The sequence below is a fragment of the Abramis brama genome (genome assembly GCF_963993115.1).
Source record: "Abramis brama genome assembly, chromosome: 17".
Taxonomy (NCBI): domain Eukaryota; kingdom Metazoa; phylum Chordata; class Actinopteri; order Cypriniformes; family Leuciscidae; genus Abramis; species Abramis brama.
The window spans coordinates 7,580,504-7,605,399 of NC_139979.1; the positions used below are offsets into that span (position 1 = coordinate 7,580,504).

Below are 24,896 nucleotides of genomic sequence, written 5' to 3' on the forward strand. Positions count from 1 at the left end.
ATATATATATATATATATATATATATATATATAATATATGTATATGTGTGTATGTATGTGTATAGAAATAAAAATATTTAATGTATTTGGCTACAATTTATGTCGTTAGCTAAAAAATGTGGGATGAGTTACATGACAAAGTTTAATATTTTAGGTAAGGAGTTTTTTCCGATCCCAAAATCTTAGTATGAGCAATATTAATTGTGATAGTTGCTTTAGTCACTATTTATCTTAATATTTCTGTGGACATGCCGTGCGTATTTCAGTTTTTAGTTACTATGTTCTTTTTGACTGAGGTAGCAGTGCTGTCCACATGCTTTGGTTCATGTGACACAAAATGAACTCTAGTTGTTTATTTTGTGACCTATTTCCTTCAGTTTTGTGCCAAGGAGAGCATTGCCAAAAACATAGTCTTCAGCCCAATTACGTTATAAACTCTTAACTATTGCACAATTCTCAGTTACAATAACTGGAATGGCTGCCCTACGTGTTGCCATGGATTGATTGTTGACTCTGTTGTTACACACATTCATCCACCTTTATCTCTCTCTATTCAGGGCAATGATGAGGAAGCTGTTGTTGATCAGGGAAAAACCAGCTCTACCATCCACACAAACTTTGAAAAAGAGGAGCTTGAAAGTAAGTCACTCCCTCCTTTCACATAACCCCCTCCTTTATTTTCTCCTCAAAATCATATGCTTTGTTTATCCTCAAGCATACCATCTGGTCTTTTGGCACATGGAGGTCTACAGTGAATAATATCTGTGGTTCTTTCACATGTGTTACTTTTGGGAGTGTTTTAAAGCACAATGATTAAAACCATCAACACCCCTCAACCTCATTTCACTCTTTGGCTGAGTTCAATGAGGTTTTTGACCTTAAATGTGTCTTAAACCGCCCCCCTTCCCCTCTGAAGGCTTTCTCATGGGCCATCGGCATGTTTCCAGGTGATCTGATCCTGCTATCAGCCTTCTGCCTGTGTTCTGGAAGCTTGTACATGTTGGAAAGGAGGCACTAGGTGTTTGATAACAGCACTTTGTCAGATCGTGAGTAAGGCAAGGAATGTCTAGAACCCTCAGGAACTCAGTCTTAAAGTGACTCGTACATAGTGTGAGGGAACATATGACCTACATCTGGCTCTTACAATTATGGCATTCATAGTCTGGGAATTGATTCCCTTACTATGACGCCAGTGAATGAAACAAAGCTGTAAGTAGTGGCGGACCGATATGTACTGATATATATGCATTAATAATCCAATTCAAGATTGAAAAACACAATTTGTAATACTGATTATATACATAAACAGACCAATTTAATGTTGACAAATGTTTTCTTTGTTATCGTTAAATTTGATTATTTATGTATTATTATTATTTATATGTTTAGGTATTAAATTAAATGTTAGGTATTATTTATGTATTTATGCATTTACATTACAGTTCAAAAGTTTGGGTTTGTAAGATTTTTTCATATTTTTGAAAGAAGTCTCTTATGCTCGCCAAAGCTGCATTTCTTTGACTAAAATACAGTAAAAACAGTCATATTTTGAAATATTAATTTTAAATAAATCGTTTCTATTTTAATACATTTTAACATATAATTTATTCCTTTTAAAAGTAGCATGTATAGGCTGTGCTGTGCTGGCCTCCCGCTCACTTTAATAGCATTACGATGGATTAGACAATTGCTCAAGATGTAATTAATTAAACTGGGCCTGCTCGGGTCATGCATTTGTGTCCTCCAGCATTAACTGCACTCTGTATTTCTTATGTAAAACACCATCTTGCACTGAACATTCCTGTTTGTTCTCTTTCACTTTCTTGTTGAAAGCTAATGTGGTTTTTAAGGGAAGTAACAGGAAATCCTTTGCATATTATTCAGTGTAATGATTTTAAAAAGCATAGTTCTTGCATTTCTTATGTAGCAGATTTTAAGTTCTTTAGCACAATGTTTAATCTGCTCTTTTCCATACAGTGAAAGTAAATGGTGACCTCAGCTGTCAGCAAGATTTTCAAACCAATATTTTATAAATATTTTCAATATTTCTATTAAATGATTCTCTACACAAAGCTATTATGCGGCTGCAGAAAAGTTAGAATATAGTGCATAAATCATATAACTACTTTCATTGTCGTTTTTGGCGCTTGATAACTACAGTTCCCATTTACATCCATTGTATGGAAAAGAGCATAAGCATTCTGCCTAACACGAGGATGAGTAAATGAATACAGACTCTTTTTTTTTATTTTTTATATTGCTTTAATTTATAGACCTCAGGCAGGATTCTTTTGTTATCTTTGTTCGTGCCGTTCTGCCAGACACATGTAATGATGTAATCGTAACAGACGTAGGTCAATGATTCATGTCATTTTGGTGCCAATTTTAGCTCTTCAGCTTCATGCTCTTTGATATCTTTATCATTTTCTGTGCTTTCCCTGCCGACTGAGTGCCTTGGCTGATTATTGTAATTAGTAAGGACCAGGATGGGTTTTCACCAGAGGTGGACGAAGTACACAACTTCCTTACTTGAGTAAAAGTATAGATACTACTGGTCAAATATTACTCTGTTACAAGTAAAAGTTGTAAAGACCTATTTTTACTTAAGTAAAAGTACAGAAGTACTCGTTTTTAAAAATACTTAAGTATCAAAAGTAAAAAGTAAATGTCAATGCATTGTTTTATTATTGTTGCATTGTTGTATGTAATACTTAAAGTACCGTATGCCTCTGAATCTACGCCTGCCTACCTACCATCATCTCAATATCAAATTTATTTCTAGAACACAGTTCCAGTAGTGGGATTGAATGTGAGATTGAATAAGTGCACTCAATAACGTCCACAATGGTTTCGGACACGCAAATGGCTGTTCCCTCAAATACTGCCCTATTTAAAGTTTTTTGGCTTTTAGTATGAATATGTTAACCTTACTGTTATCTATAAGCTAGTGTGCTCCAAAAAAGTGACAAAAGTCGCATTTAGAAGACCAAACCCAACGTTGAAAATGAAAATCAGGTTTATGTCAGAATCCAATGTCAGTTTGACGTTGATCTCCAACGTTGAACAGACGTTGTATTGTGGCTGAAAATGAAAATCGGGTTGACGTCAGAAACCAACATCAGTCGGGTTCTGACGTCAACCCGACTTTTATTTTCAATCAATATCCAACGTCAATCTGACGTCGGGTTCTGATGTCAATCAGATGCAGGGTTCTGACGTCAACCCGACTTTCATTTCCAACCAAAATGCAACCCCTGCAACCAAAATCATGCCCTGACTGATGTTACTTTCTACTCAAGGACCTTGACAGAATTGTAGTGGAGTAAAAAGTACGTTATTTGTCTTTCAAATGTAGTGAAGTTAAAGTAAAAAGTTTCCAGAAAAAATAATACTCAAGTAAAGTACAGATACTCAAAAAGTGTACTTAAGTACAGTACTCAAGTAAATGTACTTTGTTACTGTCCACCTCTGGTTTTCACAGGCGTGCAGCTCTGCACAGGGCTGTTGTTTTGTAGCTGATGTTTAGGGGAGTGTCGAGATAATGTGGGAGGAAGGTTTAGTATTGGTCGTCCCACCTCCACCCCCCTTTCCATATTACTTGCCGTTGAATGTGTTGCTTTGTATCCACACCGTTATTTTCTTCTCCATCTAAATAGGGCACTGGTTTGCATGTAATCTGACTAAAACCATCTAATTGCCATTAGAGGCTTAATTTAGATTTAATGATGTGCTTTGGAGACCTTTGACCCAGTGTGTATGGAAGTCAGTGACTCTGTTTACTTCAAGTTGGGGAGTGCATGCTTTGAAGGATTGATGCACATGAGATAAGTGATTTGCAGTGCCTCTATGTGTCTGAAAAATTTGCAAGATGTTTTCATGAGCTGTTGTGGCTGACAAAGTGTGTAATCGAGTTTCAGCCTCCCATGCATTCTCCGTGTAGACAAGCGTGTGAAACTGGTGTAGACACAGCAGGCGTTTGCACAGACCACACATGTTCACACACCCTGACACTATGAGCGCTCTCTGCACAAAACCGGGCTGAATGAAGTTAGGTTCAAATTTCTTGGGGGTTTTTTTCCTTTTCTTTTTGACATCATTCTTGTGACGCATGCAGCTTCTGCTTCCCAGAAATCTTCCTTCAACACAAAAACTCAAGGATGGGTGGCAGACTTAACTTTTAAGCTTTCCTTAAAGCACGCCAGAGACAGTTAAGATGTTATTTATGTCTTTTTTTTTAAAGCACACCGGGTTTCTTGCACAGTTTGTTCACAGTGTCATATTTAGTTTAGGAGGGTTGCTCTGCAGAAGTTTGGGATATTTGTACTGGAACATCGGAGCATTTGTCTCATTTTATTCAAGGGGTTTGGTTTTAAAAATACCGGCCTCCATGATGCTAGAGTTTTCTTGGTGGATATACAGGTACCATATTGATTATCCACCGATATAAGAGTTTTTTTCTCTGTATTGAATGATATGGGATAATGTGAATGTTTATTCTGGGCATATATATTTGGGCATAACTAACTCCACAAACAAACCAAACCCTAACTGTAAATTAATATTACTCAGTACTTATTTGAGTAAGTATAATGTAACTATGTCACCTTAAAATAACATGCAATCAAAGTTTAGGTTTTGAGAACAATTATAATTTAATAACACTTTTAAATGTAATATTTAACAAATCTCAAAATGAATATTCAGTTTTCATACTGTATATTAGACTATTGTGATGCTTAAATTTGCTTGTCGCATTTCAAATTCTATATCGAAGTTTTAGGGTTTTATTTTTAAGGTTTTTTTTAGACAACTTGCTATGTCTTTACACACACCAGTAAGTGCTAATATAAACCTGTGCTTATTATTAGTGGATGGAGTCCATGTGTTTTGGGTAGATCTTGTGCATCATTGTGCATTTGTTTGCAGTTTGTCGGGAACATTTTTGTTTTTGCGCATTTAAATGTGGTTCAGGAAGGGCTTACTTCTGAGATAAGCAATTCAGACAATGAATAATTCAGCTTGTGTGTCTGGAACATTGTTTGTACGTTGTATTTGGTGTCTTCTTTTTCTTGTCCTTTTACGGACTTTAAAAGGGACTCCTCACATGCAGTACAGGACAGGTGGATAAAGTCTTTCTCTTTATAGGTCACAGGGCAGTTTATGTGGGTGTACATGTACCTTTAGGAAGACAAAGCAGACGTAGACATCGGCATCGTGGTCATAAGCACCATCGGAAAAGGAAGGACAGAGGGTCTGAGCGAGAGGACGGGAGAGAATCACCAACGTACGGTAAGAATAACAGTCTAGAATGTCTCAGTGCAGCTAGTTTAAATGAAGGAATGGTAATAATTTCCTGTTTATTCCTGTGTATTTTGTCTAAGTATCTTGACTCATTGGCATTGGTCTCTCTTACTCATGGCTGCAGACACTCCCTCACAGAGGGTCCAGTTTATCCTTGGCACTGAGGATGATGATGAGGAGCACATTCCTCATGACCTCTTCACTGAGCTCGACGAGCTGTCCTTCCGTGACGGAAATGCTTACGAGTGGAAAGAGACAGCCAGGTGAGGACACAAAATGAAGACTGAGAGTGCATGTGTGTATTGGGTGTTCTTGTGTGTACTGGTTTATTGTAAACTACTATAATACATACACATATATATATGTATGTATGTATATATATGTGTATGTATATATATATATATATATATATATATATATATATATATATATATATATATATATATATTGGCCAAAATGATTAATTAGCTGATAATTATGGCGATTTAACACTGACTAAATTAAATAAATAAATATATAACGTAGGGCTGTTTTCGACTAAGGATTTTCATAGTCGAATCTGATTCGTTAGATTTTGCCGTAGTCGACTGATAGTCAAACCTTTTTTTTTTTCTTTTTTTTTTTTTAGATAGCAGCTAGATTTTTTCCATTTCAAACAAAAGAGCTAAAAAAAGAAAGAAAAGAAAAACATGGTGTGTAACAAATACCTTTTATTCATTTAAAGCCAGATGAACAAAACATATCACATATATCATAACATTTCATAAACATGAGGAGCAATATGAGAGAGAAATTTGGTGATCGTTGTTTAGGTACATTAAACCACGTAAAGCTTTTTCACGCCCATGAGAACCGTGTGGAGTCAACTCACAGCCGCTCCGCTGCCCTGCTGAAAATGTGAAGCAGAAACGCTTAATATCAGATAACGTCCATAATAATTGGATTCTGGGTTCGATTTTTTTGACCATTTTCAGTGGTTATGAGGAGCAATATGAGAGGGAAATTTGGTAATCATTGTTTAGGTACATTAAACCACGTAAAGCTTTTTTCACGTTAGGACTTAGCCTATATATAAAGCCCATGAGAACCGTATGGAGTCAACCCACAGCCGCTCTGCAGCCCTGCTGAAAATGTGAAGCAGATTTTTGAATACATTTTTATTTATTTACATTAGTAAGCTACAGGACATCGTCTTTCAAAACATGACCTGCGCGAAAGCGGAAAATATTTTTTTGTACCCAGCCCTTCTGAAAATGCGAATGCGTCTCTGTCCCCAGCACATTTCAAACCAAACTGATGCCCATGTATTCGACTATGAGGTTCATAGTCGAATCAGACCTCTCCGAATCGAATCGTCGAATCCTCGACTATTAGAAGTCAGCCCTAATATAAAGTTATTAAATGCATCATGAAATGTAAGCATAAATAAATAAGGCATGAAATACACTTTTAGACTAATTTATTGATTTTATTTGATTGAACATTTAATTATGAATTGTTATTTTGTGATTATTTGATTTGTTTTATATTGTCTGCTTCATTTTATTTCAATGTGTATTTCATTTCGTAATTCATTAAGTTTTCAATTTTACGGTGTATTTCAGGTGGTTTCATCATGTTTCATCAAAATTATGTATTTCATGCCTTATTTATTTGTTTCTAAAAATTTTTTTATTTGTTTATTGCAGCATATAATTTCATTATATATTTATTTAATTTAGTCACTACATCATAAAGGGCCATTTTGAAATTATTTGCATTGGCTGATTAACAGAACAAAAGTGTACCAGTTCCAAAATGTTCTCAATGGATAATGTGCTTCTTTTTTTCTTTTTTTTGAAGCAAATTGGGTATGAATATGATATAAAACACATGTAACTTTTGTAAAACACATGTAACATTTTTAATCCTTATTATATTAACCAGTTGCCACTCTTTTCTCTAGACATGGACTTCAGCTTTGGTCTTAAAAATATAATGGTATCATTGGCCCCAAAAAGTATTTGGACACGTTTTAAAATGTCGGAAAGTCATTGTATTTAATAACCAACTATCAAACCAAGTGGCATATATTCTGCTAACAACATAAAGCTAGACCTTTTATCAGAGCATTTTTCGTTTCCATTTTCACAAAGACTTTAGAAGGACTTAAAAAGATAGTTTTGTATGATGTCATTTCCTCTCAAGTTCACCACAGATGTACTGTAGTTCATCACATAAACTATGGACAACCTGAACATTTGTCCACCAGAATGTGTCAAAATACTTGTCTTAATACATGGTCAACATCAAATCCTATTTGTTGCAGGTGGTTGAAGTTTGAGGAGGATGTAGAGGATGGAGGAGATCGCTGGAGTAAGCCTTATGTCGCCACACTTTCCCTGCACAGCCTGTTTGAGTTACGGAGCTGCATTCTCAATGGCACTGTCATGCTGGACATGAGAGCAAACACCATTGAGGAGATAGCAGGTAACATTTGGCTGTTAGATAAACCCTTATATCTCAGCATGAACACAATGAACGTCTAAAAAAATGAAGGTCTCTCTGCTCCCAGACATGGTATTGGACAACATGGTGGCGTCCGAGCAGCTGGATGAGAGTTTGAGGGAGAAGGTGCGTGAAGCCATGATGAAGAGGCATCACCACCAGAATGAGAAGAAGCTCAGCAATCGCATCCCGCTCGTACGCTCCTTCGCCGACATAGGCAAGAAACATTCAGACCCGCATTTGCTTGAGAGGAATGGTGAGACCTTTTGCTGTGCTTGACTTTCTTTCTAATATTAATTAGATTCTCTTAAATCCACTGCTTATTGATCTTTTGTTCCCACTCAAAAACAAGAAATTAAGGAAAGTAGGGGTGCATAGGGTCCTTGTGCCTGTGGCCAGCTGTTGTTAAAGACGTCCGGCTGGGAGTGTATGTGACTAGATGTTCCGTTTCTTCGGTGCTAAAAGCATTGGATTTGAATGTGAAGTGCATGGTGCATTTCACTGACTGATTTCAGGTCATCATTGTGTGCTGTGTTGGTTGCATTTCCTGTCTTTACTCACACTAAAAACTTTATATCAATGAAGAGCTCAAGTTTGGGGTCGGTAGGATTTTTTAAAATATATTTTAAAATAAGAATTCTCATGCTCCACCATGGCTGCATTTCTTTCAATAAACAATATAGTAAAAACAGTAATATTACGAAATATTCTTCATTTTTTATTATGAAAAATGCTTTTACTTTTTAACAATTTAAATTAAAATATTAATTTCTTAATATAATTTTTTAAAATGTTACTGACCCCAAACTTTTGAACAGTAGCTTACATACAAATGGTGATTAATATACGTTGAGCAGAACTCCAAAAATCTATTTTTAAATCATCATTTGGATTCAGTCATTCAGACAGACCTACTGAACTGAAAGTGCTGCATGTTTGTTTCACGGCACATTTGGAACTAGCTTCAAACCCAGCTCACAGTTTTTAGTTTTTTTTAAAGAAAATAATATTTTGCTCCTTTTTTTGCTTCATAACTTGTATAGCAAAATATTATATTGATTAAATATAGTATTGGTATTAGTTGAGAGTGTTGCATTACAAAAATGGTCTCTGTTCTGAAATGCTACTTGAGTGCTGCTTCTGTGAAACAGGCCTAGCTCTGATTCTCAGAGTTGAATGTGGGTTCTGTGATAGCAAACTACAAGCTAGCCTGATTTATTAAAATGTTGACGATCAGCGTGTGATGGTCATGTGATGGTTCTGGGTGTTGAATCGTGACTGATTTGCACTTTCCGTTCTTGCCGCCATCTCACGTCCTCACTTCACTCTAACCTTCCCAACTCCCTCATCTCAACATTTTTGCTTTTAATTTATTCATCAATGTTATTTTATTCCGTCCGCAGTCTGTTTACTTTGTTTTCCTCTCTTCATACTTTTCCTCATCCTTTTTGACCTCCTGCACTGGTCCCATCAGGGGAGGGTCTCTCTGCCTCCCGTCTGTCCCTCCTTAGACGTACCTACTCCACCTCCACTCCCCCCAGCTCGCGCCGTCCCTCCAGAGACTCCCGCAGTTCCCGTTCCTCCATCATTTTCAACCTGCTTCTGCCCAGCGCCAACTCCACCCCTTCTGCCACCCCTCAAAACACCCCCCCTACCGCCCACCGCGCTTCATCATCTCTCCGCTCCCCAGGACCCTCTCAGCAGGGGCCTGAGCTGCTGGTGGCTCGGGGAGAGAGAGAGGACATTCCAGAGGTCGTGGTGTTCCCGCCCGAGGAGGAGGAGGAACCGCAGTCACTGTCTCTCGCCACTCAGGATGAGAAGGTGGTTCATGACCCGAACAGGCTGGCACAGCAATTGTCCCTACCGCAGTCAGGCAAATATCCAGCCCATCAGCATGATGTGTCTCCTGCATGATACACTTGCTCAGCCTCACACTCTTTTTAGATTTGTCATGAGTGTTTGAGTCCAGAAAACTAATTACATTAAATACGAAATGAATGTGCTACACTGTGTCCTAAGTAGCAATGTGCAGTTTGAGTATTCTGTTTTTCGATTATGGCACATACACTACTGTTAAAAACGTTTTTATTTATTTTATTTTATTCAGTAAGATTTTTTTAAAAGAAATTAATACTTGTATTCAGCATGGCTGCATTATATTGATCAAATGTTTTTTTATTTTTATCTTTCTATTCATTAAAGAATACTGAAAAAAGTATCATGCTTGCAGCTTTGCACAAAAATATTAAGCAGCACAACTGTTTTCAACATTGATGATGATGATAATAATAATAAGAAATGTTTCTTGAGCAGCAAATCGGCATATTAGAATGATTTCTGAAGGATCATGTGACAGTAACAATGATTCAGCTTTGCCATCTCTTAAATTATATTTTAAACCATAATAAAAAACAGTTATTTTAAATTGTAATATTTCACAATATTACTGTTGATTCTTCTCATTTGATCAAATAAATGCAGACTTTGTGAGCTTAAGAGACACAAATCTTACTGACCCCAAACTTTTGAAAAGTTAAAATATATATATAAAAATTAATGTATAATATAAAATGAATAATGTAAATGTAAACCTGAAATCTCTCACCAACATCTCGCTAAATTCAAACTTCAGCAGGAAAGTGTACGTGTGCGTGTGTGTGTGTGTTTATACATTAATAAAGCTTGCATTTTAACCATAAAATATATTATTATATAAATATATTAACATAAAATATTTAAAATCTATATTTTCATTAATTATAAACCCAAATCTGCAGTCATACATTAAAATCAATTGTATTAGTCAGTAAAAACAATCTGATTATGTAATACACGCTACTTTCAACACAATACCTCCAACACTCTCTCACATTCTCTCCTGTCTCTTTCTGACCTGTCTCAGTCCCACTTTTCCCTCTCTCACCCTAAGTATTTGAATGTCTTCTTGTGTCACACCGTGTCCCCACAGGTTTTTCTTGAGTTTCACCATGTCCAGTCAATCAGATATTTTAAAAAGTGCTTGACTACCCATATGAGACATTTAAACTTGGTACCCTGTTTTATCTTTCCCTGAGAATGCAGATTTGTATACAGAACATCCAGTAGCAGCATCTGCAATGCTCATGTGTTCTCTTTGATGTTTTATATAGTTTTTTTTTTTAGACCAGACTTTTCTGGTGTATGAAGTACAGTGGTCTCAAAAAGTGTTTATATTTGCACCTCTGACATATTTATTTTTTATTATTAATACCACTGTCTGGGTTTGTTAAAAGTCTTCCACAATCGATGAGGGCACAGGGTTCTGTTCTAGCTATTGGAGCATATGCACACAAGAAACCAGATCAATAAAACGAATCACCACAAATTAAGAAAACTATAAAGGGTGGTAGTACCTCACAGTTGCTAATAAATGATGTCATGCTGAGGAGCAGAGAGCTTCCCGTGACACTTTAGGTCATTGGCCTCTTGGAATACACTTCAAGTGTAAACTGAGCCTGTTGAAATGGGAGTGGGTGATGTCATGGAGTTGCTCCATGTTGTACATTGCTGCATTCATGTTGGCAGAATGTGCAGCTCGCGTGCTCGCAAACCTCTGTTCTGAGTGCCTGACCAGGCCCTAGCAAGGAGGCAGTGACATTAAACAATTGCAGTGGCTGATTTCCATTCCATGTGTTTACAGGGAAGACCATAGAAGGAGGGTAATTTTGCTCCCTTTATTTTTAAGTTAGCATGACGTCAAGCGGAAGGCTCAGATAGCAGGAGAGTTTGTTTCCATGAAATGTCACCCCAGGCCTACAGTTTTACTGTGCCTCTTTATGGATATTGGGAGATGTTTTCGATCGTTGTGTGAAGCTAAAATTCTCACAGAAGCCAGGAACAGTTCATGGTGACCTCATTTAATGATTTAGCCTTAATGCTCTCCTCAAATGAACTCATCCTGTCATTCCATAAAAAAGGTTTGATTTCTATCCAACAAAATCTGTGGGTTGGAAAATCTGAATGATCACTTTCTAAATGTTTAAAATTCAACCTTACAGCATAGCATCCACGAGCGTACACACTGCTGTGTGATGTTATTCAGAAAGCATGTGACTTGCTCTGCATGTCCACACACTAGACCACACAATAAGTGTGCAGTTAACCTTTCCTGCATATTAAAGCTCAACACACATATAACACTGTCCTCCACCTCTTTCCTTTTTTTTTCATCCCAACAGGTCTCCTTGCATCCCCCCAGTCGGCCCCGGGGAACCTGGAGAACAGTAAGCCCAGTGAAAGCCGTATGAATGGCGGTGGTGGCAGCCGGGAAAACAGCACTGTGGACTTTAGCAAGGTGAGCTTCCTCTGCAACACATCCTGTTGTAAATGTTGTGGATAGGCATCACTTAAAGGAATAGTTCAACAATGACATTTGTGTCATTTATTTTCTCATCATTTTTCTCTCTTGGCTTTGGAACATAATAGAAGGTCTTGGACAGGAACGTTCATGCTATTTTCCATGCTACTAAAGTGCACAGTGACCAGGGGCTGCCAAGCTCCCCAAAAAAACAACAACCTAAAAACACAGTATTTATATTACACTACCAAAAATAATTTTCAAATGATCATGAGACCTACATTATTTCTAGTTCATCTACCTATTGTCATTTAACTCTTATAAAAGAAACTTGACTGTGGCATGTATAATTTCTTAATCCCAGTGATTCATAGTAAGCCCGTTTGTGAAATAACTGTTGGATAAGAAGGATTGTTTTACTTGTTTTAATATTTAAAAGCACTGTGAATAATGCTTTGTATAATTTGAAGCACTTTTGGACTTTCAACTCTTTCCCCACCATTGACGGAATTTTCGGACTTTCCGTTTTTCACTGTTATATGGTAGGGCGCGCTATTATACATATTGCGTATATGTACACGTATACGTTGATTATCCTGATCAAAACACAAGCGAAAAAGAAACTGAAACAAGCAATATTATGTAATCTTATGCATATGTAAAATAACGTGATCACCAACATTTAAGAGCATATAAATCAAAACTGCCTAATGTTACTGAATGAAATGTCGACCCAGGATGAGGTATCGGACTGTACAAGCATTAGGGGTGTTGTTGGTCTAGATCTACTCCATCAATGTTTTGATCATCGTTCTGAATCCGATCTGGTTGTAGTATTTGACTAGCCTGGTAAAAGATTAATGGTCTGGCGTCGACTAATGAAAATCGCCCAGCTCGAGGGGCGGCACCAAGCATGCATTTGAAAATGTCACTACACGCAATTGGATAACACTACGACCAATCACAACAATAAACCCCATACGCTTAGCTACCAGCGGAGCTAACTGGTAGATTAGACTCTTGCCGTATCCGGTCGGCAAAACAGCAAAAACATCCTTCTTGCAAAGGAACGATTCGAGCGGCGTCTTCTGTTCCTCTTTTAGATAAAAAGCCAAGTCTAACTCGTTCATTGTAGCGGCCAAAGCCGTTTCAAACAACTGGTGTTCATCCATAGACATCTTGCAATGTTTACTAATGACTTCGACGTCACAGCTCTGTCGTCATCTCTTTAGCTCGCCTCTGGCCCGCCTATATCAGATAACCCGATGTGATTGGTGCAGCTCAGATCGAGGGGCATATTTAATGAGCATCATTACTCGACACCAGAGTAAACTCGCTGAGCAAATTCAACTTGTGCTCTCGCGAGAACTCTGGATTACCAGGGTAGTATTTGACAGTTGTACTATAAAATTGTTATTATTTTTTATTAAATACTCTATTTTTTTATTTAAAATACAATCGTTTTATTACAGTTGTAATAATATATTTATTTTGTTTATTTTTATTTTTTAATATTTTATTAATTTTAATTAATAATAAAATAATTGTATTATTTTAATAATAATTGAATCGCAATATATTTTGCAACCCTACAAACAAGCACAGCAAACCTGGAGCTCTTAAAAACGCATTTTAAATCACAATTTAAATAGCTTTTTTTATCAGAGAATTTTTTCAGCCCTAGGTTTTTTGTTATCAGTCTCAGAGAATGTATATCAGATATAGGCCATTATCTTTTTTATCTGAATCCAAAATTCCAGGGATTGTTTTCGGCCAGGGATTGTTTTCACCACCAACACTTTTGTTCAAATGTCACAATGTAATTCAGGCTTTTCACGGAGGTTGTAAGTGAAGGATGGAGGTACAATTTGTTTGGACAATGGTGCAAAAAAGATTTTTGAAGTGGACCCCAGGGCAAAATTTTGATAGCATTTTTTTAAATGCATCAGATTACCTGTTTAATTAATGGAAGGGGATAGTTCTGAACATAAGTCTCATGGCAAGATGGCAGGTATATTCAGAACACTGAACACTCTCCATGTCTGTCTGGTTGGTATCAGGACAGCCAATCCTCTTTTCACTGTAGTTGCAGCTCTCTGGGAAGGGGCAGCAAAAGGCCTACAGTAAGTCTCTCATCATTATAACTGTCTTCCAGTGTGTCGTCATCGAGTGCTTCATGAGGTTGTGTTTGTGGCTCTGATCTTCTGTGATGTGTTCTTGAGTGGTTAACCATGTTTTGATTACTGTATTGTGTGTCGTGATAAGTGATGTTTGAAGTGTCTTGCGAAAAGGAACAATGTTTCTGTTTTAATGTTGCAGTACTTCACAATGGAAAATGCCTTAATATGGTCATTTTATTAGCAATATTCTTGTGGGATGTTAACACAGGTTAGTTTTGGGGTGAGTCCAAAATAGCGGTCAACTGATGTGTGTGTGTTTTTATTTAATTCTTTATATGATATTATTGTAAAGTGTTACCATAATATTATATGTTTTAATTTGTTAACATTAGTTAATGCATTAGGTATAAGGCAGTGAAAAACTATTGTTAACTGTTCATTGTTAATTTATATTCTTTTTTCGTAATACATAGATTAATGCATGCTGTAAAACCTAGAATAATAAGTGCTGTAAAAGTATTTATTTTATGATACCGAATGCATTTGCTAATGTTAAGAATTTAAAGCTTATTTTAAAGTGTCTTTAGTATTCTGTTATGTTGCAAATGAGTTGATACTTATTTTACTACATATTTATTTACTACATATATATATTTTTTTAAATGTTCATTATCATTGAGACTATTGATGCTGTATTGTATTGCAGCTATTGTTGCCAGTAAGGGTGGCAAAGAGAGGCTCTACTTGAAGTTGCTGTTGAAACATAGTGAAGTATTGGTTTAAACAAATTCTCACGGTCATAGTTTCATTATGACAGCTTTGTTTCAAAATAACACAGAAACCCTAGACTGAAATGCTATTGAAACCTGTTTTTTAACGAATGTTCACCTGTCTTGGAAGAAGTTAGACAATGTTTTTTGGGTGTTAAAAGTACCTGGGTTGTTCAATAACTTATTTTCATTCTGCAATTGATCCTCAACTTCAGATGATGTCCTATTTTGTTAGGAGTTAGGTGACATCTTCCCATGTATACTGATCCTGGTTAGAAAAACGTGACTCGCTAAGAGAAAAAACATTTCTCCAGACTGAACTGGTCTACATTCTGCTGTCCTGTGGATTGTGAAATATCACTTTTCTCTCACATGTCAGTGGTTTGGTATAGTAGCTGGTTGTGTAATTGTTGCTTTTGTTCATTGTCAATGGTTCATCATAGAATTGTTTCTCAAGATTTATTTTTGTGCGTTTCATAGTGTATGTGAAGTGTCATTGATAATAACCATGTTAAACTGGCTTAGCCAGAGTTTGGCAGAAATTTAGTTCCTGAAGTCTTGAAACCTTTTAATTACTGCATGATTACCGGAAATAAAGAACCACATCACTAGACTAAACTAGTTTGATTTCCGGGTCTGGTTTTTGTAATACTGTGGAATGTGGTTTAAAAGCCCAAAGTATACTTTAGTTTCCGCGTACATTGCGCGTGATGCAAATTATGTCACCAGAATAGTACATATGTACTGTACGTGCAGATTGCACATGTGCATTGAATTTGTTTTGCACTAATCAGTTGTTCCATAAGTTGGCAACACTGACCCGGGCCATTTTTCACAGTAGAAAACTAAATGAAAGAGACGGAACAACAAAACAATACCAGAGACTGCAACAACAATAGACGCCCAGATTGACAAGCGATTGTGTGAGGGTGTTATGAGATAGCCGCAAAATACAAAGACATTTGTATTGGTTATAACTTCTGGAGAAAAATAGCAGAGACACTGGACAAATATGAAACATTCTTGAGTGCATGTGTCAACTGCCTGCGTAGTAATGCATTCAAAATGTAAAAATATACAATCTACTTGACTTTACTGCAAAAATATGCATTCTTGCAGTTCAGGAGGTCATGCCGTGACGTATCGATCTTTTACTGGTCACACGTCTTCATGTGATATGAATTCGCATCAATTTGCAAGCAAGTTTTCCAAAATTGAACTTTGAAATGCTGTGAAATGCAAAATTTTCCATTGAATATGGTCTTATTATTGGGAGATATGACGGTTTGTGGCTCTACCATTAGAGAAAGTGTAACGGCTAACTTGGATCATGTGTGCCTTCATAACCAATCATATTACATCCTTGACGTCTTTGAATTTTGTTCAGAGTTGTGCGACAGTCGATCACTGTTTGTGAATACCACAGAAATAAATGAGAAGTGCCGTGTACTAAATCATACCTGTTGCGCAATTGTCTGCTCTTATAAAACAGCTTTTTTGCTGTAAACTCTAAAAATAGACCAATACAAAATTAACGTTTAAGACCAGACATGTTGAAGATTAGCAAATGGGCCGTCGATTCATTAAATGATAAACTGTTTTCCCACAAAAGCAGTTTATTCAGCGCAGTAAAGCCTCTTCTCCATTGACATCCATTAAAAAAAATGGATCGAATTCAAAAATTCACATCACGTGAGGTTGTGTGACCAGTAGAATATTAATACGTCACGGCATGACCAATTTGCTGAATTAAAAGAAGATTTTTTGCAGTAAAGCTGTAGATTGTTTATTTTTACATTTTGAATGTATTACTATTTGTTATATTTTGAATTCATGTTTGTAAAAGAGATGCTGCAGAGCACGACGTCATACCACGACCGTTGCAGTGTTCAAGGAATTTTGCATGCTCAAAGTCTAGTGTGACCGCGGCTTTAACAGGCGTTACACTTTTTTTGCTAACCTTGCAGGCTTGCCTTCAAGTGGCTTTGTTTTCGCATGAGCATGCGTTTCAGGTCTGACGCATTCGCATGCGTATGAATGGAAGTCAGTTGAACAAAATATGTAGTGTGACGGCATCCCTGTATACTTTGGGCTTTATGCTGCCTTCACATGCTTTCATAAAATTTCCTACTTCCCTCTTCTGAAGTTGTGATTATGAGCTTGTTGCGTTCAAGTGCTTTGTTGTTGGAAAGAACGGGAATCATAGAGGAGACCAGGTTTATTTTTGCCTGTTTAATGGGAAAATCGTATTACAGCCAAATTATATATTTAGCATCTCATTCATTGACAAACATATACATATTCTAATAGGCTGTTTTCACTGTGTATAAAACATACAATGAGCTTCAAATGATTATTCATATATGTAAAAATGCACTAGTTTAACGACAAGACAAGGCGATGTAGAATACCAGTCACAGCAGAAATCATTCTCCCCTCGGCCATGTTTAAAGTTTATGGCACGGCCAGCTCGGGGAATTGGGCATCAAAATTATCCCCAAGATTCTCAGTGGTAAATACGATTTGGGAGGTCGTTCATGTGCAATTTTTAACTAGGAAACTCGTAATTACGATAATCCCGATAGCATCTGAAGGCAGCATTACTCCAACTGCACACTCCCAGCAAACCAATACTCCATTCTTGAGGTTCATGAAGAAACACACAAACGTCTAAGGTCAGCATTATGTACCTGATCTTTACATTTTTGTGCTCTTAAGGTGGACATGAATTTCATGAAGAAAATTCCTCCAGGCGCTGAGGCTTCGAATGTTTTGGTGGGGGAAGTTGATTTCCTTGAGCGTCCAATCATTGCCTTCATCCGTCTCTCACCTGCTGTTCTTCTCACTGGACTGACCGAAGTTCCTGTTCCAACAAGGTAGCGCTCAAGCACCCATGAAAACATAACTTGCATTTACATAAATGCACACAAATAACACCCCAGGGAGACTTCAGTAGGTTTCTTCTTATGGTATGTATGTGAAGCCTTTTATGTAGTCTTTTCTTGCAGTTTTATTTATTTCCTCAACTTTATTTACAGGTTTCTCTTCTTGCTGTTGGGACCTTTCGGTAAAGGGGGCCAATACCATGAGATTGGCAGGTCTATAGCTACTTTAATGACAGATGAGGTGAGGCTTTTCCCTTGAACAATGCTGTATGTCTTAGTCTGTGTTCCTGTAGCTCAAACAGTAGAGCATGTCCCTAGCAACGTCAAGGTAATGGGTTCAATTCACAGAGAATTCATGACCTGAAAAAAATGTATACCTTGATTACAATGCAAGTCACCTTGATTAAAAGCATCTGTAAAATGCATAAATGTAAATATAATTTTATTTGAATGAATACAGTGCTGTGAGAGATAAAGTACACCCCATTCAATAATAAGTTGTATTGTTTTAAGTTTATAGGGCATGTCTAATTTTTTACAACCTTTGCATCTTGCAAATTAGGATTATGTTGTAATTACCGTAACGATTCTGAACTACAAAGCCTTCACGTGCTGCCCACAAGTATATGGCTCCGACCTTAGCTGAACAATTGATGACAAGTTACACTACAGTTCAGCATATTGGACAGACTTTTGAACCTCACAGCCTCGATTTCATTCATGTCAGATTAAATATGGCATCTACCCTGACAAAGGTCCATAAAGATCAGGATAAGCTAACCCTGCTTTAAGCCTTCAGTAGCATTTTATTTGTGTTCAGAAAAACCTCTGTTCAGAGTAAGTAAAAAAAAAAAAACTTTTATTCAGCAAGGATGCATTAAATTGGTCAAAAGTGACCGTAAAGACATAGTTACAAAAGATTTCTATTTCAGATAAACTATGGTTCTTTTAACTTTTTATACATCAAATAATTGATCATGCTTTCCTCAAAAATATTAAACAGCACCACTGTTTTCAACATTGACAATAATAAGAAATGCTTCTTGAGCACCAGAACAGCATATTCGAATGATTTCTAAAGGATCGTGTGTCACTGAATACTGGAGTAATGATGCTGAAAATTCAGCTTTGCCATCACAACAATACATTACACTTTAGAATATGTGTGAAAAGTGACATTTCACAATACTGTTTTTACTATACTTTTGATCAAATTATTGAAGCGTTGGTGAGCTAAAGAGACTTTCAAAAAACATTAAACCCCAAACTTTTGATCTGTAGATCTGTATGAGATGATTTTGAATTATGCTCAGACTGTCTTTACTCATAATCACAAATTTAAGATTGCAGCAGTTCCATTTACGTCTGCATAATTGCATGCTCTTGCCTTCTCTAACACCATGACAGATCTTTCATGATGTAGCGTACAAAGCCAAAGACAGGAATGACCTTCTGTCTGGCATAGATGAGTTCTTGGACCAGGTGACAGTGCTGCCTCCAGGAGAATGGGACCCCACGATACGAATCGAGCCGCCTAAGAGCGTCCCGTCTCAGGTAATCATCGCCTGAGAGATATGGAGTTGGGGCTGTTGTAGAGTAATGGTTATGGCTCAGAGGTGGTAACCAGAAGGTTGTTGGTTTAATCTCAGCAAGAAGCCAGCCATGAGCCACAGGGTTAACAGGGTGATGTTGTTGCTCTTTTTTTAGCCTCTTTCATTTTGTTGTTTCATTTTCATGGCTGCAGGAGAAGAGAAAGATGCCTTCCATGCCTAATGGCTCTGCTCCACTATCAGAGATAATCAATGAAGAGGAACACCACACTGGACCTGAACTCAAGAGGACAGGACGGTCAGAGCTAGTACAACCTCCATCACTTATATACTGCACACTCTTTTACACACATCACCCATATTATAAGTTGGTCACTTTTAGTATGTTTTTGGATTCATATGAGGCTTAACCTATATATCAAAAAGGAGAGATTCTGTTATGTATGGCTGATGGGTTTATATAAATGACGTACTTAGATGTGTTGTGCTCTTACATTAAGCCATTAAGGCATCTGGACTTTAAGGACATGCGAATGAATGCTTGTCAAAGCTGAACCCTGCTGATCACAGTGTTAGAGAGAGAGAGAGAGAGAGAGGGTAATGTTGGATTTACTTAAGTCTCTTTTGATGAAGGAGGACCTTATTATAAACGCATTAAGTGGAGGGGGGTAAAAATGTTTTTATGGTGCAAATTATCTAAGCCTTTCATGTCGGAGGTATTGAATAAAGGCAGTAGATTTAACAGTGGCGCCCCTCTGATGTGCAGCTTAAGTGGCCGGCCGGAGACGGTTGTGTAAGAGTGCCGTTCATTAAGATGTGTTTTAAGAGCCCCAAAGCGCTCTGAAAATACAGCACACCCAAACAGCCATTAGAACAAAATGAGAAATAATATAATTTTCAAATGCATTTCCTAATTTTATTTCCTTTAATGTAGTGACTCCACTGTCATTACCAACAGTAATGCTTATTTTCTATTTTATTATAATGAAGTGTGTATGTTTACTTTTAAATAACAACACTATTATTATTGTTGTTTGTTGACATCTTCAAATTATTATTTATTTTACTCACTGCTTTTGTAAATATGACCTGGTTGAATTTTTTTGTCATTCAATTGTCACAGGGTATTCGGGGGTCTGGTGCTAGATGTGAGGCGGAAAGCTCCGTTTTACTGGAGAGATGTGAAGGACGCTATCAGCCTGCAGTGTTTGGCTTCCATCCTTTTCCTCTATTGCGCCTGCATGTCCCCCGTCATCACCTTCGGAGGCCTTCTGGGTGAAGCCACCAAAAACAACATAGTGAGTCAGACTTGTAGACTTGGAAAGATCAATGGAGGATTAAAGCTCTGAGAGTAGCCCTTTCCTGTGCCTTAAATATTTAATTTCTACTTCCACAGAATGCTGTTTTCTTTGCTTGAAACTCTCCCACAGTTTGATGACAATCCTTTTGTCTGCGTTTGTTTTAGAGTGCCATTGAGTCTCTGTTTGGAGCTTCACTGACCGGTGTGGCCTTCTCTCTGTTTTCTGGTCAGCCTCTCACTATCCTGGGCAGCACTGGGCCAGTTCTAGTTTTTGAGAAAATTCTTTTTAAGTTCTGCAGGTGAGAGAGACTCACTTTCAATAGAGTGTCACTCCTTTCTCCTTATTCTGTACCTCAGGCATTATTCTCAAATGATTGACTGTTTATATTTATGTATGCATGTATGTATGCATGTATGTGTCTGTGTGTGTTTATTTATTTATTTTATGTTTGTTTATAAGATATAGATTTTTATTGCAGTATTACATTCTATTAATTCAGTTCAAACGGTTCATCTTAATGAATCAATTCAGTTTATATCGCTGACAAACTCGTGATTTAATGAAATTTCAGCACTCGGATGTTTATATGAAATATCAGCACTAACCGTTTGTACAAATGATTGGCTTGTAACAAACTATTGTATAAAAAAGTTTTAAATTAAGTGTGACTTGTCACAGTGCAGTCATTGCTTGGCATTTCATCAACTATCCATTAAAAAAGTTTTAGTAAAGAGTAAATACTACTCAGTCTGTTCAGATGTCAGAGATTGTTTTCTCTTAGGATAGGCTGATTTTTAAACCATACATACCATGGCGCCATCTACTGGTGCAGAAAAGAGTTGGCGCGGCGCTCTGGAGATACAAAACACATTTAAGTTCAGCATAGCCTCATTTTAATCCTACTTGTTTAATCCTACTATTTGAAGTGTTTAAATATGCGTAATTTGTTTGGCTTGGTTCTATATTGAAGTGAAGAAAAACACATTGAATAATCCAGACAGTAGAAGATATTTATATTTCTTCATTTAGCAGATGCCTTTACAAAGAGCAACATATAACATGTCTATTTGTCTCTCTACAGTGACTACAATCTGTCGTACCTCCCTCTGCGCACTAGCATTGGCCTGTGGACGGCCTTCTTGTGCCTTGTGCTGGTTGCCACAGACGCCAGCTCTCTGGTGTGCTATATAACAAGATTCACAGAGGAAGCCTTCGCTGCTCTCATCTGCATCATTTTCATCTATGAGGCCTTGGAGAAACTCTTCCAACTGGGGGATATGTACCCTATCAACATGCATGACAATTTGGACAACCTCACATTTTACACGTAAGGAAGTATTTAACTTGGTGTATAAATAAACCATATATTCAGAGGCTAGAAAATAAACTTAAAAATAAACTTGGCCCGTTAATTCTAATTATTTCATATTTTTCCCTCAGATGTCAGTGTTCACCTCCAGCCAATACCACAGAGGAGATGGTACAGGCATGGAATCAGTCAGGGTTTACTCCTGAGACCATTAACTGGAGTGAGCTTAATGTGAAAGTAAGCATTTCATATTTTCAGACTACTCTTGAAGTGTCTTTTAACATGAAATACTATTAACGGCATTTACACATTTATTTAACATTTTAATTTTTTCATTGTTTTCTGTCCAATTTCAAAAGACATCAGAAAAGGTGTCCAGTTGCCAGATTCTCGTTTATTAGTAAATGATGACTAAACTACTTCTTAACAGCATATTTATTTCTAAATCAGATCTATATGGAACCTTTAATAAAAGTAAAATAATTTTCATTTTTTGTTCAATAGAATTTCTTGATCATCGAAGCTTGACCTTTTTGAAATATCACCTAAAAAGGAAACACTATATGCATTAATATTTCATTTAATAAAAAACAATTAATTTTTAAAAGCATTTGTATCCGTATCTAAATAAATAACATCTTTAATTATTATTTGTTGTAATTGTCATTTTCTCCCTCTCTTTAAAGGATTGCAAGGTACTCCATGGCGAGTTTGTGGGTCCTGCTTGTGGATATAAAGGCCCGTACATCCCTGATGTATTGTTCTGGTCAGTCATTCTCTTCTTCACCACTTTCTTCCTGTCATCCTTCCTCAAGCAGTTCAAGACCAAGCGATATTTCCCCACTAAGGTCAGTAGAGTCATTCCTCCACCTGACCATGTGCTGATACAGTGTCATTTACCCTAACATTTAGTTTCCATCCTCTACAGGTTCGCTCTTCCATCAGTGACTTTGCAGTTTTTCTAACCATCATGATTATGGCCTTGGTTGATTACTTGGTGGGCATCCCCTCTCCTAAACTACATGTCCCAGATAGATTTGAGGTACTATGAATGGTATTTTCTATTATTTTTTATTTTTTTGTTCATCGTAATCTGATGAGTCGTTAAACTCAATGCAAGAAAACATGTTTGGCTGGTTTTAGGGTTTTTGGACTTTTGACCTTTGTTTCCACTCCCCCAAATTTGCTCCATGTTTATTTTACTAAGAAAAGTTGGAATCAATATTTCTCAGAGAAGTTACTTGCTTTATATCTCCAAAAAAGAGTTGCAATGAGTGTATCATCATCTGAATGGTCAAATTTGTTGTAAGCAGCCCAAAACAAACAGAAAACACACTTAGCAGGGTGTAGTTGACTCTAAAACCACCCCAGCTGTTTCTGTTGTCTGTTATCATGCTGGGCTTTGACTATTGATTTAACCTCTCTTGTCCTGTTTTTCTATAAAGCCTGCCAAGACCAAATACATTAACATTGCCATATTCAATAACATGCTAAAACTTACTATTCTGAGAGTTATCATGATTTCCACAAAAAATAATAACCAGCTGTTAATCAGTTTTCAACATTGATAAAGAAGTTTCCTGAGCACCAATATAAAAAATAATAAAATAAAAGCACTTAAAACTAAAATCAATCATTTTAAATGTTACAAGTGAATTTAGGCATCACAACATGATGTACTGTATGAAAAACTAAAATTCATTTAGATATCTGAAAAAGATTTAACTCTGTTTTTAAATTATTAGTGCTTTTAAAAATTGACTATTTGAGCATTAAATCACGACAAAGGTGATCTAGATGTAAAAATATGAGAAAGGAGCATGTACACTAATAAATAACCAATAAATAAAACCGTTTCTAATGTAGGCTGATAGCCGAAATGGCACAACAATTGTGCACCCCTAATAAATCACATTTTGTGTTTATCATAAAAAGAGTGTTTTTTTTCTGTCCCGTAGCCCACCTCTAAGAATCGGGGCTGGCTGATCTCACCTCTGGGTGATAACCCCACATGGACGTTGATAGCAGCAGCCATCCCTGCCCTCCTGTGCACCATCCTCATCTTCATGGATCAGCAGATCACCGCTGTCATCATCAACCGTAAAGAACACAAGCTCAAGGTCAGTTGAACACCTAATCCAGCCTATCAGAGCACTGCAGCGGTGCTGGTGCTCATGGTTCTGTTCTGCTGCAGAAAGGCTGTGGGTATCATCTTGACCTTTTGGTGGTGGCCATGATGCTCGGCGTGTGTTCTGTGATGGGCTTGCCCTGGTTCGTCGCTGCCACTGTCCTCTCCATCTCTCACGTCAACAGCCTGAAGGTGGAGTCGGAGTGTTCGGCCCCTGGAGAGCAGCCCAAGTTCCTGGGCATCCGTGAGCAGAGGGTTACTGGGCTCATGATCTTTGTGCTTATGGGTCTCTCTGTCTTTATGACATCTATTCTAAAGGTACGCTTAGTTTATAGTGCAGAATTTTTTTTTATGAAATGTATGCAAGTCTACTGTATCATATTTGATGCATAAAAATGTAAGGCCTCTAAATTATCAACATGATCAAAACTTTGCTGAAAAACCTGTTGTACACAATCTACTACATGCCTTCTGTCGTCTGATTGATAGCTTTTAGTATAATTCTAAAAAGGTCCTCCTTCAGGTCATAGTACATTTGTCCTTTTGCTGTGAAATCTTTAATATTTCAAGATGAACACTTGCTGAACTGAAGCAATTTAGGTTTACTTGATTAATATCCATACATCACTTTTTGGAAAAATCATGTTAAAATATATTAAGTTTTATGCAAGTTGTCTGCTACAGTATACTGTTATAAAGATCTCAATGA

The 24,896-nt window shown here is 37.0% G+C and overlaps 1 protein-coding gene across 8 annotated transcripts in view; it reads left to right on the forward strand.

The window, feature by feature from the left end:
- slc4a7 (solute carrier family 4 member 7) overlaps positions 1-24,896 on the forward strand; it is a 44,831-nt gene that overhangs the window by 12,227 nt on the left and 7,708 nt on the right. For 4 of the 8 annotated variants that reach the window (XM_084089318.1, XM_084089316.1, XM_084089317.1 and 1 more), the window contains exons 2-19: positions 558-639; positions 5,146-5,289; positions 5,426-5,564; positions 7,610-7,770; positions 7,856-8,044; positions 12,006-12,121; positions 17,733-17,890; positions 18,053-18,140; positions 19,307-19,453; positions 19,644-19,747; positions 20,573-20,747; positions 20,915-21,048; positions 21,832-22,077; positions 22,191-22,296; positions 22,746-22,907; positions 22,988-23,101; positions 24,018-24,179; positions 24,254-24,505. In XM_084089318.1, the coding sequence (XP_083945444.1) occupies positions 558-639; positions 5,146-5,289; positions 5,426-5,564; positions 7,610-7,770; positions 7,856-8,044; positions 12,006-12,121; positions 17,733-17,890; positions 18,053-18,140; positions 19,307-19,453; positions 19,644-19,747; positions 20,573-20,747; positions 20,915-21,048; positions 21,832-22,077; positions 22,191-22,296; positions 22,746-22,907; positions 22,988-23,101; positions 24,018-24,179; positions 24,254-24,505 (2,679 nt within the window). Of the gene's footprint in view, positions 1-557; positions 640-5,145; positions 5,290-5,425; positions 5,565-7,609; positions 7,771-7,855; positions 8,045-9,262; positions 9,662-12,005; positions 12,122-17,732; positions 17,891-18,052; positions 18,141-19,306; positions 19,454-19,643; positions 19,748-20,572; positions 20,748-20,914; positions 21,049-21,831; positions 22,078-22,190; positions 22,297-22,745; positions 22,908-22,987; positions 23,102-24,017; positions 24,180-24,253; positions 24,506-24,896 lie in introns of all 8 variants that reach the window. The other 4 variants (XM_084089313.1, XM_084089312.1, XM_084089314.1 and 1 more) reach the window with 2 other exon arrangements.